Source organism: Benincasa hispida, chromosome 12, assembly GCF_027475165.1.
Source record: "Benincasa hispida cultivar pf3 chromosome 12, pf3_genome.v1.1, whole genome shotgun sequence".
Taxonomy (NCBI): Eukaryota; Viridiplantae; Streptophyta; class Magnoliopsida; order Cucurbitales; family Cucurbitaceae; genus Benincasa; species Benincasa hispida.
Genome location: NC_143489.1, coordinates 16,224,694 through 16,239,167, shown reverse-complemented (window position 1 = coordinate 16,239,167; position 14,474 = coordinate 16,224,694). Strand labels below are relative to the sequence as shown.

Below are 14,474 nucleotides of genomic sequence, written 5' to 3'. Positions count from 1 at the left end.
ATTTTGGTCGGTTCGGCTACTGATGGTCTAGTTCAGCTGCTTTAGGTCAAGTTTAGCCCATTCCCTTGCCTTGGAGGTTTGGCTCGAGAGTTTTGGAACCGATTCAGGCGATTCAAGGGTGATCCATAGCCGTTTCTAAAATTATTCTTGTAATAATTTAGTTTTTGCTTGCTTAGGATGCCAAAACTAGTCCATATCGGTGTGTGTTTAATTATTTATGCATTATGGAATGTCTGTTATAATTAAATTAAATCAAATCTTATTTGTGGATAATGTATGCAATGTAGATTTAAAATCCCACCATAGAAAGCATGATCATGCATTGAAAGTATGTTGTAATTTGTTATAATATATAGTATGCATGATTTAGGGTTTCATGTGTTTAATATAATTTGTTATATTAAATTATGAAATGCTTGGTGTTGTTATAGATGGAAAAGCATGTCTACAATTTTATAAAGTGTTATAAAATGAATTAGACATTTAAAATCTATAACAAAGATAAGATGCATGCTCACTTAGGGTAAACACATAACAACTTGTTTTAATTAGTTAAAATAGGTCGTTATCTTGTAAAACTATGGTTACAAACACACCCGAGCTAAATCCTATCTAAGGTTGAAGGTACTTAAGTTGATGTTTTACGGAACACCTGCTACTTGGGGATTTTAGCTGGTTCTTGAGTGTTGTTAACCCGGGTTTATGAGCATGCGTAAACGATGTGAGGTAATAAATTGGTTTATCACTTAGACATTGTAGGTTAAATCCAAATGTAAATATTATACTTGGATAATCACCTAGACTTAGGTTGTTTTTTAGCTGAAATATACCTGATTAACAATTATCCAAAACAAATAGAACACTTTAGTAGGACATTAATAATATATATGATGTATTGTTTTTAGCTCTCACGTCTCTAAGAGTTCACACCATGAGATCCATACTTGGTTTCGTGTCGCTTTTACGGCGACTGCTCCATTTGGAACAAAATAGAATATAATCTGACTACTCTTCTTAATGAGCTTTAGACTTATCAAACTCTGATGAAAAATAAAGATCAGGAAGTTAAAACAAATGTCGTAACTCCTGAAAAATTCCAGACGGGATTGTCTCTAGGACTAAACCCTCTGGAAAGAAGTATGTACCTTCTACTTCTAAAGATAAGAGTATTCAGATGAAGAAGAAGGGAAAAAGGAAAAGGAAAGCTCCTGCAAATAAAAGCAAGGCCAAAGTTACTAAAGGTAAATGATGAAGATGGGCATTGAAAAATAAACTGCCCAAAATACCTTGCTGAAAAGAATGTTGAAAAGACGAAACAAGGTAAATCTGATTTACTTGTCATTGAACCTAAAAATTAGATTCGGGCGTTGCTAACCATATTTGCACTTTCATTCAGGAAACTAGTTCTTGGAAATAGCTACAGAGAATGAGATGACTTTCAAGGTAGGAACAGGTGAGTCGTTTCAGCTCGTGTAGTTGGAGATTTGAAATTATTTTTCAAAGATGCCTACATTTTGTTAGAAAATGTTTATTGTGTACCAGACATGAAAAGGAACTTAATATCAATCTCTTGTTTATTAGCACATATGTATAAAGTTACTTTTAATTGCAATGAAGTGTTCATTAGTTCAAAAGGTATTCAAATATGTTCTGCTAAACTTGAAAATAACTTATATATATTAAAACCAACTAAGGAAAAACTATTTTAAATAGAGATGTTTAAAACAACTGAAACTCAAAATAAAAAAAAATGAAAAATTTTTCCTAATGCCTATCTTTGGCACTTGAGACTTAGATACAAAAATCTCAAAATGATTGGGAGATTGTTAAGGAGTGAACTCCTAAATCAGTTAGAAGACAATTCCCTACATCCATGCGAATCATGTCTTGAGGGTAAAATGACTAAAAGATCTTTTATGGGAAAAATGTCAAAAAGCCAAAGAACCTTTAGAGCTTATACATTCAGACCTCTGTGGTTCGATGAACATTAAAGCACGAGGAGGATCTAAATATTTCATTAGTTTCATTGATAATTATTGTAGATATGGCTATATTTAGCTAATCATCATAAGTCTAAAACTCTTGAAAAGTTCAAGGAATATAAGGCAGAGGTTGATAACATATTAGGTAAAAATATTAAAATACTTCGATCAGATCGAAGTGGTGAGTATATGGAATTGAAATTCCAAGACTATTAAATAGAATATGGAATTCAGTCTCATCTCAGCTCACAGCACCCGATACGCCACAACAAAATGGTGTAACGGAGAGGAGAAATAGAACCCTGTTGGACATGGTTTGTTACATGATGAGTTATGCTCACTTCATTTTGGGAATATTCAATACAGGTTGCAGTGTATATTTTGAACATGGTTCCTGCAAAAAGTGTTTCAGTAATACCAAACGAGTTGTGGAGATGTCGTAAAGGTAGTTTACATTACTTCAGAATTTAGGGATGCTCGATACATGTATTGGTGTAAAACCCAAAGAAACTAGAACGACATTCAAAAGTATGCCTATTTGCAGGATATCCCAAATAAATAAAATGTGGTCTATTTTATGATCTTGAAGATAATAAAGTGTTTGTATTGACAAATGCTACATTCTTAAAGAAAGACTATATAAGAAATCATCAACCTCGCACTAAACTAGAATTAAATGAGATGTCCAGAGAAACTATAGATAGATCAACAAAAGTTGTTGATCAGGCTGGTCCATCAACAAAAGTCGTTGATGAAACTAGCACATTTGGTCACACACAACCATTTCAAGAGTTGAGAATGACTCGACGTAGTGGGAGGATTGTTCAATAGCCTGATCGTCACATGGGTTTAACAGAAACTCAGGTCGTCATATCTGATGATGGCTTGGAGGATCCATTAAACTTTAAACAGGCAATGGATGAAGTAGATCGAGACCAATGGATAAAAAGCATGGATCTCGAAATGAAGTCTATGTACTTCAATTTAGTCTAGAAATTTATAGATCAACTAAATGGGGTAAAACCTATTGGTTGCAAATGGTTCTATAAAAGAAAACGAGACCAAGTTGGTATGGTTCAGACCTACAAAGCTCGACTCGTGGCAAAAAGGTTTACACAAAGAAATGGGGTGGACTATGAAAAAATCTTCTCTCCAGTTGCCATGATTAAGTCAATTAGAATACTTTTATCCATTCCTACCTTTTAAGTTTATGAGATATGGCAAATGGATGTCAAGACAGCCTTTCTGAATGGCTATCTTGAAGAGAGTATCTATATGTCTCAACCAGAGGGGTTTATTCAACAAGGTCAAGAGTAAAAGATTTGCAAGCTTAAAAGATCCATTATGGGTTAAAACAAGTGTCTCGACCCTGGAATATAAGATTTAACACTGTGACCAAATCTTATTGCTTTGAACAGAACATTGACGAACCTTGTGTTTACAAGAAGATTGTCAATAATGTTGAGTTTTACGTCCTAAAACTCGCAGTTCTAAAAGTAAACTTATTTATCAATAATGATGTTATTGAGGCTTATTCAATAAAGTTGTTATTGAATGTATGAATTGCTCATTTCATTTTAGAAAGAACCTAAATCTAATAAACTAAGATCCATGGTTATTACATGAGTACTTGGACTTTATGTGGAGACATAAGAGTGGATCAAGTTCAAGTAGATAGCCAAAATGATCTATAGTATACAAATAACACTTGGGTACCTTATTATGGAAACACTATCGAACGCGACCCACTTTGTATTTAGTGCAAAGGATGTGATCCTAAATCATTCAAGTGGAGACATACGAGTGGAGGCATCCTATGCAAAGAGTTTGTATAAGACCAAACCAAGAAATACGTCACTCTTACTTTATAACATTGTTTGCTGTATAAGACTGACTATTTCAAAGTGATTACCTAAGTAACTTAACCTTTAATCTCGAGCTAACTGTAAACTCCTGTTTATTCGGTATTATCCTTATATTTGTATGGGTGAGGGTCGACCTAACAGCACCGGCTCAATAAGCCTCCCATTTCAAGGGTAAGACTGGGTAGATAGTTGGGGACATAGGATGGAAGATGAAATTCAATCCTACCCACTTTGAGGGATAGTAGAGAGGTCGTTCCCTTAAGTGATGACTCCAGGTCTTAAACAAAAGACCCCACCCTCTCATTGGCCTGAGGGGGACTCAGTTTGATGATTAGATTATAAACCAATTGTTTATTAGAAGATCCGTGAGACTTAAGGAGTATGGTGTAATCTCGGAGGTAAAATAGCTTTTGACCCAGCCATTATTACGAACAATCTGTGAAGGGCTGACCTACTTATTACGGTTATATCGTGTGGATAGAAATATATCTACAGTGAAAGGAGTGCAACTACTGGGCTTTAGTGGAGTGACTTGGTAGTTAACGAATGTTAATTAGTTCGGTTTAAAGAGTTTAGCCAATTAATCTCGGAGTCGTTAGAGCTCATGATCTGTAGGTCCATTAGGTCCCCCTACTAGCTCACAAACGGATTAAACTTTAGAATAGCGCGATGAGAAAATTTGAAACACTCAAATTTGAATTAATGGAATCGGTTATTATACGTTTAATTATCGAATTAAATGAAATTAGAGAATAGAAGAATATTTAAATGTGCTTTAAATATTAAATTGATGAATAGGGATTCATGTCTGTGGTATTAGTGGTTTAATTATTTAATATTTGATATTAAATTAAAATTGTTTAATTAATTATTTAAAATCAATTTTGTTTAAAATTAATATTTTATAAATATTGATTGATGAATCAAGTATTTTATAAATTTAAATTTAATTTTCATGAATTTTAAAGAAAATTCATTTGAAATTGATTTTAAATTCAAGTAGGATTTTCCCACTAAATAGACCACTTCATTTTCCACTTAATGCATGAGTTCTTGGTGTCCATTTGACATCAAATTAGATTTGCATGTTGATTTTGACAAAAAAGACCGAATTGTCTTGCTGAGAAGAGTAGGAGAGGCTGTTGAATTAAGAGAAAGAAAAGTTCTTTCTCTATGGTTGAAAAATATTCAGGACTTCTTCATCCAAACTCAAAAAATTCCCTCCAATTACAGCTCATTTTAATCTTACAATCCAATCTAAGGTCTTAGAGGATAGTAGAGAAGATCAAGTGGTGGTCTACAAGATGTTGGAGAATAAATTCGAGTTGGAATTGAAGTAATAGTAGAATTCTTCTAAGGTATGAACTTCTTAAATTCTATTTCGTTATTATGACCATGGTTGCTAGATTGCTAAAATTGATGAAATTAGAGTTCTTAAGATCCAAATTCCTTCCACTTGTTGATTGTCAATACCAACAACTGATATCAAAGCAGATTTAAGCACTTAATTCATGTTAATTTTAGCTTGGTGGGTGATTTTCATAAGTTGTATGAATATCGGTGTTGATATAGATAATTTCAGTTTTGGCATTAGATTTATCTTCAATTCTGTTGTAATTGTTGTAATTGACTCTTTGTTTATGGGTCTTAATGCGTGATTAAATGTTTATAAATTTGTTAGAGTCAATAAAGTTTTAATTAGGTTATAATTGAAGAAAGAAGGAAACAAGCTCAGCAGTATAAAAACATTTTTGAAGTTATTGCCTTGCAGCATTGCAACGCTATTCTTCAGACAACCCACCAACATGAAGATATTCCTCAAAGCGTTGCAATGCTGCTTTGAAGTGTTACAGCGTTGTGCTTCATCCATTCCAGAAATACGCGCATGTGATTCGAACAGTTCGACGGTGAACCGGTTCGGCCGGTTCAGGTCGTGGAGGTTTGGTTCATCCTTGTTTTGATCGGTTCAGCTTGATTTCAAGCCTTGGAGGTTCGATTTGGGTGGTTCGGGTCCCGTTGATGTCGATTTGTGCAGTCTAAAGGCTGTTTGAAGCTATTTTTAATTGCTATTGTAATAACTTAGGTTGTTTGCTTGTTTAGGATGTCAAAATTGGTCCATATCAGTGTGTACTTAATTATTTAGGCATTATGAATGTATGTTACAATTAAATAAATCTTGTATGTGCACATAGTATGCCATGTAGATTGAAAATCCTACCATAGGAAGCATGTAGCATGCATTGAAGTATGTTGTGAATGGTTATAATATATAGTATGCAGGTGTTAGAATTTCATTTTTTAATATAAAGTGTTATATTAAATTGTGAAATGTTTGATGAATGTTATGGATTGAAAGCATGTCTATATTTTATAAAGTGTGATAAAATAAATTAGACATTTAAAATCCATAACAAAGATAAGATGCATGCTCACCTAGGGTTAACAAATAACAATTTTTTTAATAGTTAAATAGGTCGTTATCTTGTAACTTTGGTTACAAACTCACCCGGGCTAAAATCCTGTCTAAGGCTGGAGGTACTTAAGTTGACGGTTTATGAAGCACCTACTACCTGGAGATTTTAATCAGTTCTTGAGTTTTGTTAACCCATTTTTATGAGCATGCATGAGTAAAGTGAGGTAATAAAATGGTTGATCACTTAGACATTGTAGGTTAAATCCAAATATAAATGTTATACTTGGATAAATACCTAGACTTAGGTTGTTTATTAGCTGGAATATACCTAAGTAAATATTTACCCAAAACAAATAGAAAACTTCAGTGGAAAATTAATAATATATACGATATGTTATTCTTAGCTCTCACATCCCTAAGAGTTCACACCGTGAGATTCATGCTCGGCTTCGTATCACCCTGGGAGTGACCTTCATTCAAAAAGTGTTTGCATGGGTCAATAGCAAGGTGAATAGGGGAAGTAGTTCATAGTAAGTAGGTGAAGGATGTGTATCAACATATCCTGCGATCTCTTCCATTAGTCCGTGAGATTTCTATGTTGTGTCTGCTTGTCGTTTTTAGGCAACATAAGCTAGTCGTTTTTTTCGGTGGCTATCCCTTGAGAGAATTGTAACATGGGATTCAAAACAACTCAAACTTCAAAAATGGATAGGATTTCTTAGGTCCATTTCCAACCTTGACTCTCCAATTCAGAAGCATCATTGGGGTTGAACTTTGAGGTCTGAAAATGGAGGGTTACACTTACAAAAGTTACTAAGAGTTCGTGAGTTCTTGATAAAAAACGGTAACTAAATAACTATAGAAGTAAAAGTTTTTCTGGAATTAGTATTTAGTCAAGAATGTCTTGCTTCAGTGAAGGAGTATTTGACTGCCCCTAGGTAGAATCTATTCTGAGTCACTAAAGTATCGTTGTAAATAAATAATAAAATTTAAGTACATTATTACTTCTACTAAAATTTTGATTAGATTTAAAAGCAATATACTGATTAGAATTTATTTATATTTTCAGCATGTCAAATTATTTTAAATTACTCGCTTTCGATAAATTTAACAATATTAATTTTCAACATGGAAATCAAATATAAACGCAATACTAGCATATGATGATTTAAAGTTTGTTTTAACATAGGAATACCCTCTATCTCCCAGCTCATCTCTAAACCAAAGAGTTTGGAGTGCATATGACAAATGGATTAAGACAAATGAAAAGGCCCGAATTCATATCTAAACAAATATATCCGATATACTAGTTAAGAAATTCCAGAACATGGTTTCTGCTAAAGAAATCAAGGATTCATTACATACATTGTTTGGATCATTTGTCAAGAATGATATTCTTGAAGAAGTTTATAACCATGACATAAGGGATAAAACCTCTGTTAATGAACATGTTCTAAATATGTTAAAACTAAGAAACATGAATGTCATACATGAGGAAACTAAGAAAGCACAACAAAGTAAATATGATCTACTTGTCATTGGGACAGGTGTAGCAGAAAATAATAAATTAACATGGATATTAGATTCAGGTGCTGCTAATCATATGTGCGCTTTCGCTCAGGAAACTAGTTCCTAGAGGCAACTTGCAGAAGGCGAAACAACCTTTAAGGTACGGAGAGCGGGGAGGTTATCTCAGTTAAAGCAGGGAGATAAAAAGTTATTTGTTGAAGATAGATTCATTTCACTTGAAAATGTTTATTACATTTCTACCATGAGGAGAAATTTAATATCTATCTCATGTTTGATAGAACAAAAGTATAAAGTCTCTTTTGAAGATAATGAAGTGTTCATTATTTCAAAATGTATTAAAATATGTATCCACAAAACTGGAAATAACTTATATGTGTTAAAACCAACTGAGGTAAAAGTTGTTTTGAATATAAAAATGTTTAAAACAGTTGAAACTCAAAATAAGAAACAAAAAATTTTCTCCTAAAGCCTATATTTGGCACTTAAGATTTGGCCACAGTAATCCCAATAAGATTGGGAGATTGGTTAAGAGTAGACTCTTAAGTCAGTTGAAAGATAACTCTCTACCATCTTGTGAATCATGTCTTGAGGGTAAAATGACCAAAAGATCTTTTATGAGAAAATGTCTTAGAGCAAAAGAACCCTTAGAGCTCATACATTCAGACCTCTATGGTTTGATGAAATCAATGATTATTCTAGATATAACTATATTTACCTAATGTATCATAAGTCTGAAACCCTTGAAAAGTTCAAAGAATATAAGGCAGAGGTTGAGAACCAATTAGGTGAAAAGACTAAAACACTTCGATCAGATCGGGGGTGAGTATATGGACTTAAAATTCCAGGACTATTTGATAAAATAGAGAATTCAATCTCAACTCACAGCACCCGATACACCTCAATAGAATGGAGTAGCGGAAAGGAGAAATAGAACCCTGTTGGACATGGTTTGTTCAATGATGAGTTATGATCAGTTGCCTAATTCTTTTTGGAGACATGTAGTAGATACTGATATCAGCTTCTATCAGCTTTTTGGTGACATGAATAGTCTCTGAAGCCTTTATCAAACTGTAAGTCATAAATTCTAACTTAACTATCCAATTTAACAATAATAAAGAAATTTTTTTAAATTATTTTTTGGGAAATTATTTCAAATGGTAAAACTATTGAAAATATTTATAAGATATAGCAAAATTTTAGAACTATCAATGATAGACACTGATAGATACTGGTAGACTTCTATTAGTGTCTATCAATATCACTTATAGAAACTGATATCAGTTTCTATCCTTGATAGTTATAAAATTTTGCTATATTTTGTAAATATTTTAGTTTATTTTTCTATATTTAAAAAAAATCATTTTTTTAATTAAAATGACTCAATTATTATATATATTTTTTAACATTTGACATTTCATGACTATAAGGTAATTTTGCAAGGGAGACCATCCAGGAGAATTTTAAGAAGAGTGACATCATTTTCTTCTCATAATTTTAAAACTATCTTACAAGACTTTGATTTGGATTCTAGGACAAATCCTTCAAAGGAGGAGAGTGATATGAACCTCCCCGGCATCAAGTTATTATTTATGTTTATTTAATAATTTTGGTGTAAATTTAATTTTTTTTTCCATTTTTATCCTTTCTAAACATGTCCAACAAGATTAATTTTGTCATTTTATTAAATCTACAATGTGGCACAAATTAGGATTTTGGGAGGCTATATAAAGCCTGACCATTAGGTTGTAGGGGAGAGTTTTTGGATGTTGAAGTCTTAGAGTTTTCTTTGAATGAAAATTCTCTGGTAGATGAAAGAGTTTCATCAACACTTTTGCAATTCTTGAATTAGGGTTGCATGCTAAGAACATTTAGGTAAGTCTGATCATCTTATTTGTGAAGCGTTCAAATTTGGAGTAAAGAACTAGTTCTCCTTATCTCTTGGTCTTCGATCAAAAGGTAATCTAAATATAGACCTTTCCTTTGGGATTATAGTCAAATTGATTAAAGGTTTTAGAATTTGATATTAGGGGTTCAATATTTGGATTTTTAATTTTCAAAACTTAGGGTTTTCATATAAGTGGGTTTTGTTTTAGATCTCTTCATGAGAATCTCTATTTCTTAACCCAGAAGTTCTCTATGGGTTCTGTCTCCAACCCATAATTTTTTTGTGTTTTCATTTATTTTTGGGTTTTTGTTTCCAATCTAAAAGTTTTTCATGGGTTTTTGTTTCTGGTCCAAGTCTACCGTGATTTGATTCAGAAGTTTAATTCTGTTTCTGTCATATAGTCGCTTCAGTCCGTCATTCACAAACTCAAGTTACTTCTACCACCTTGAGTTTGAGGGACGGTGCTAAAGTTAATTAGGATTTATTTCGATTATTGATCTTTTGTATCTTTTCCTTCTGTATTTTTTTCCTTTATGGTTCTTTCCTTTGTTGGACTTGTATCTATTTATTCTGTAATTCAGTGTATTCTGATTCAAGCTTATTATTCTGATCATTCAATATAATATACACAATTAACAAAGTAGAATAGTTGCATGAAAAAAAATTGTAAAATATATGTGAATGTTTTAAGTTGACATCTCAATTGAGTATTAAAAAATATGTAAAATTTATATGCAATTAAAGGGTTAAAAAAATTAAGTAAATAAAAATAACCACTAGAAAATTTTACTTTTTTAGATTACAAAGAATTGCATTAGATACTCCTGATTTAACATCTTAACTTTGCACCTCAAACAAAAACTTTCTAACTCTAGACTAAACAAGTTTACACCTTAAACATAGACTTTCTAACTCCATAGACATGTTAACTCCAAACAGACCGTTAGTTTTTTAATTTTGAACACAGTACTGTTAAAATATTGTTTGATGTTATTATAAAATTAAGCTAAATTTTGAGGATAATTTGAAGCTTCATTTAACTTAACCTTCTAGATAAGATTTTGAATCTCGAGGTGGATAAAAATATCGATGTCTCAATTTTAAGAAATAAAAATGAATAATGTTGATGTTTATGAATCTTTTTGAAAAATTATTTAAAAAATGAAGGGTTTTGTCAAAATATTGATATGCAATTTAAAAACAAATTATCATGTTCCAGAAATGGAGGTTAAAATGCCTAAATATTTTTTTTTTTAGAAAAGAAAAAAGACTAACCAAATCAAGCAAAAACAACTCATCAGAAATCATCCAACCAATAAACACCAAAGTTTTTTTTTATTCCAAACTTGTGCTCCAAACAACATGTTAAAGTGTTAGAGAATGATTTATCATTGTGATGACTTCTATTCTTAACTTTGTGACTTATTTAATATTATAATAAAAAAAAAAATATTTTGATGGTTACAAAAATTGTAATGATGATTACCATTCTAATGTGTAATCCGCTTGTTACATATTTAAAATTAATTTTAGATCTAAAATGATTTTCTATAAATTGAGGACACAATTTTTTATTTTGGAAGATAGAGATTATTTTCATCTCTTTGATTTTATCTGAATAAGTATTTCTTTGATTTCATTCCTTTCTCCGACGAGTACATATTTGCATTTGGAAAGTTGTGTAAACCTTGAAAAGCAACAAACAATTGGGATGTATAGAATCGAGACTATGCCGATTTTTGTTTTTAAGGTAATGGATTTTTCATGACACAACGACGATTGAGATCCAGAGTTAACAACGAACAACATTTAGTAGCTTCTGTCATTGAATGGGAAAAAAAAAGACTATTTAAAAGAGTAGATTAGCTAGAATTGAAGGATTTTGGAAAAGAAGTTTATACAAATACAAGTGATGAGAAGGAAAAAATATTAGTAAAATGGTTTAATTACAAATTTGGTCTCTATAATTTGGAGAAAGTTAGAATTTAGTTTTTCTAATAGAAAAAGTCTCATAAATAGTCCTTATGGTTGGATAAAATTCTCAATTTCTCATGAATAGTCTCTGATACCTTTATCAAACTGTAAGTCATAAATTCTAACTTAACTATCCAATTTAACAAAACTAATAAAGGAATTTTTTTATCATTTTTTGGGAAATTATTTCAAATGGTAAAACTATTGAAAATATTTATAAGATATAGCAAAATTTTACAACTATCAATGATAGACACTGATAGATACTGGTAGACTTCTATCAGTGTCTATCAATATCACTAATAGACACTTATATCAGTTTCTATTATTGATAGTTGTAAAATTTTATTATATTTTATAAATATTTTAGTTTATTTTTCTATATTTAAAAACAATCCTTATTTTTTTCTTCATTGAAATGACTAAATTATTGTATATATTTTTTTAATTAAAGGGACCAAATCATTACTTGCGATAGTTATCTTAATGTTACTTAATTCAGGGCCAATAATAATTTTTACTTTATACTTTTCAGTTACTATTATCACATCGCCAAATGAAATACTATAAATAGATAAAATTATAATTTTAGTCTCTAAATTGGAATGTTTAGATCTATTTAGTTTTTGATTTTTTTTAAATTATGTAATTAATGGTAGGTTTATAATACATTTTGAGTGTTTTAATTAAAAAAATAAATCATTTTGAAAGAAATTAAAGTATTTGGCACTCACTCGAAATAGTTTTTTCAAATGTATTTTAATAAATTTTTATAAAAAAATATTTAAATAAAAATGAGTTTTTTTAAAAACACTTTTTTCAAGTCAATCCAATTGGAGCTAAGTTCATAAATTTTTTATTATGTATCTAACAACTTTTAATTTAACCTAATCAATTTTTCAAAAAGTTTAAAACTTTCAATTTTGTGTGTAATCTGAAAATTTAAAAAGAAGAACAAAATTTAGAGATTACAGTAATTAAATATTAACTTCAAAATTTATATCATGTCTATCAATGTTTAAAATATCGATGTTAATAGAGATATTGACATCTTAATTTTACGAAAATTTGGATGAAAATATCGATAAAATTTCAATTTCAATGGATAATTTTGGAAATATTATAAAAATAACAAATTAAAAAATAAATTTAAATTAATAAAGAAATATTATATGATTGTCTATTATTTACCTTATATATATATTAGTAATATTTTGTTGCTTGATTATCATGTTTTGTGGATTTTTATACGACATAATTGAAATATTGATTCACCCTTAATATCAATAACGAACATATGAAAATGTGAAAATATTGATAGAAATGGATCGAAATTTGTGTGCTCGGCCGTTTGGAAGTTTAAATTTTGAATTTTATGTAAAATGGGCTTAAAATTTTAAAAGGTAAATTTTTACTAAAAGATATATTTTCCATGGTTACTAACACTTCAAACTCGGAACTCCAATAAGAGATGGCCTCATCTTCCACGTGAGGAATAAATTGCAGATCTTCCGATCCACTCATTCCGCCAATAAAGCACCTCAAAACACAAACCCACGACCACTGGAGACATGAACGGCGAACTCCATAATTCCGAGATCCTTCCCGCCGACCAACCAAAAACCCAAATCTCGAGATGGGTTACTGAACCCGTCGCCGGATCCACCGTCCACGGCGTCGAAAACGAGCTTCTGGTTCTGCAGAAAATGCTCCAGAAACCACCCAGCGGCGGCGGAAAGGGCTTCAGAGCAATCGGAATCATCGGAGTCCGAGGGATCGGAAAATCAACAATTTGCCGAGCCCTTCTCCAAGACCGAGAAGTGAAATCCAAATATTTCCCCAGAATTTGGGTCTCGATGTCAAGAAATTTCACCGAAGACAGAGATCCCAAAATCGCTCTTCTAAAGAGAATGCTGAGCTCTCTCGGAGTGGACACAAATTTTCCCGGTGGGGAAACACTCGGCGGCCTCCTCTACGCCGTCCGCCTTCAACTGAGAGGCAAACGGTATCTGATTGTGTTGGATGATGTTCAAGAATTTAAAACAGGGGAAGAACAGAGTGATTGGTACTGGGATTTGAATTCTTGTGAGAAAATTGGAGAGAAATTAAGAGATGGGTTTCCAAAAGGAAATGGAGGGGCTGTGATTGTAACGAGCAGAAGCGAAAAAGCTGCAAAAGCTATGGTCGGAGAGGGAAATTTGCGGTGTTTGGTTCCTCATAAAGACCCAGAAAGTTTCTGGAAGATTTTCTGGCAAGAAGTCGGGGAAAATGGAAATTCCATCTCCGATCCTCCAAATTTGGAGGTATTGAAAGTAGAATTGTTGAAGAAATGTGGTGGTCTTCCATTCATCGCTAAAATGATGGGGAAGATTCAATTCCAAAATGAATTACAAAGGAGTTAAGATACAGTAGAAGAAGAAAAAACAAGAACAAGATGATGAAGTTCAAGGAGAAAACTAAGAATCAAAAGTTTCTGTTCCTCTTTCGTTTCTCATTTTGTTTGGATTAATTATTGTTCATTATCCAAAATAAAAATGTTCTTTTTTTTTTTTTTTTTCCAATTAACATGGAGCTAAGCCCATTTTAGATTGTGATAGTTATGTTATGTTTTGATTGACTTCTTAAGGAGGTATTGAGATTAAGGAATTGTATGAGTTGGAGTTGTTTGGGCATTTAATTTAGTCCTTAGGCGTTTGTGGTCTCAACTATTAAGAACGTCAATTTTATATTTATTGACTCTTTGAGTGTGAGTCAATGACTTCACAACTTCACTCCATGTTAAGTTAAAAATTTGTTAATGTATAAATAATTTGGGGGAGTGAAGA

General features: G+C 31.6%; 1 protein-coding gene across 1 annotated transcript; it reads left to right on the top strand.

Moving 5' to 3' along the window:
- The first annotated feature begins 13,045 nt into the window (after nt 1-13,045).
- LOC120067419 (putative disease resistance protein At4g19060) lies at nt 13,046-14,303 on the top strand. The gene has a single exon (XM_039018986.2). It carries the CDS (start codon nt 13,221-13,223, stop codon nt 14,049-14,051), a length of 831 nt encoding a protein of 276 aa, XP_038874914.1. The 5' UTR covers nt 13,046-13,220; the 3' UTR covers nt 14,052-14,303.
- The last annotated feature ends 171 nt before the right edge of the window (nt 14,304-14,474 follow it).

What these genes read in the sequence shown, in the direction of transcription:
- LOC120067419 (XM_039018986.2), top strand. Translation starts at nt 13,221, where the DNA reads ATGAACGGCGAACTCCATAATTCCGAGATCCTTCCCGCCGACCAACCA.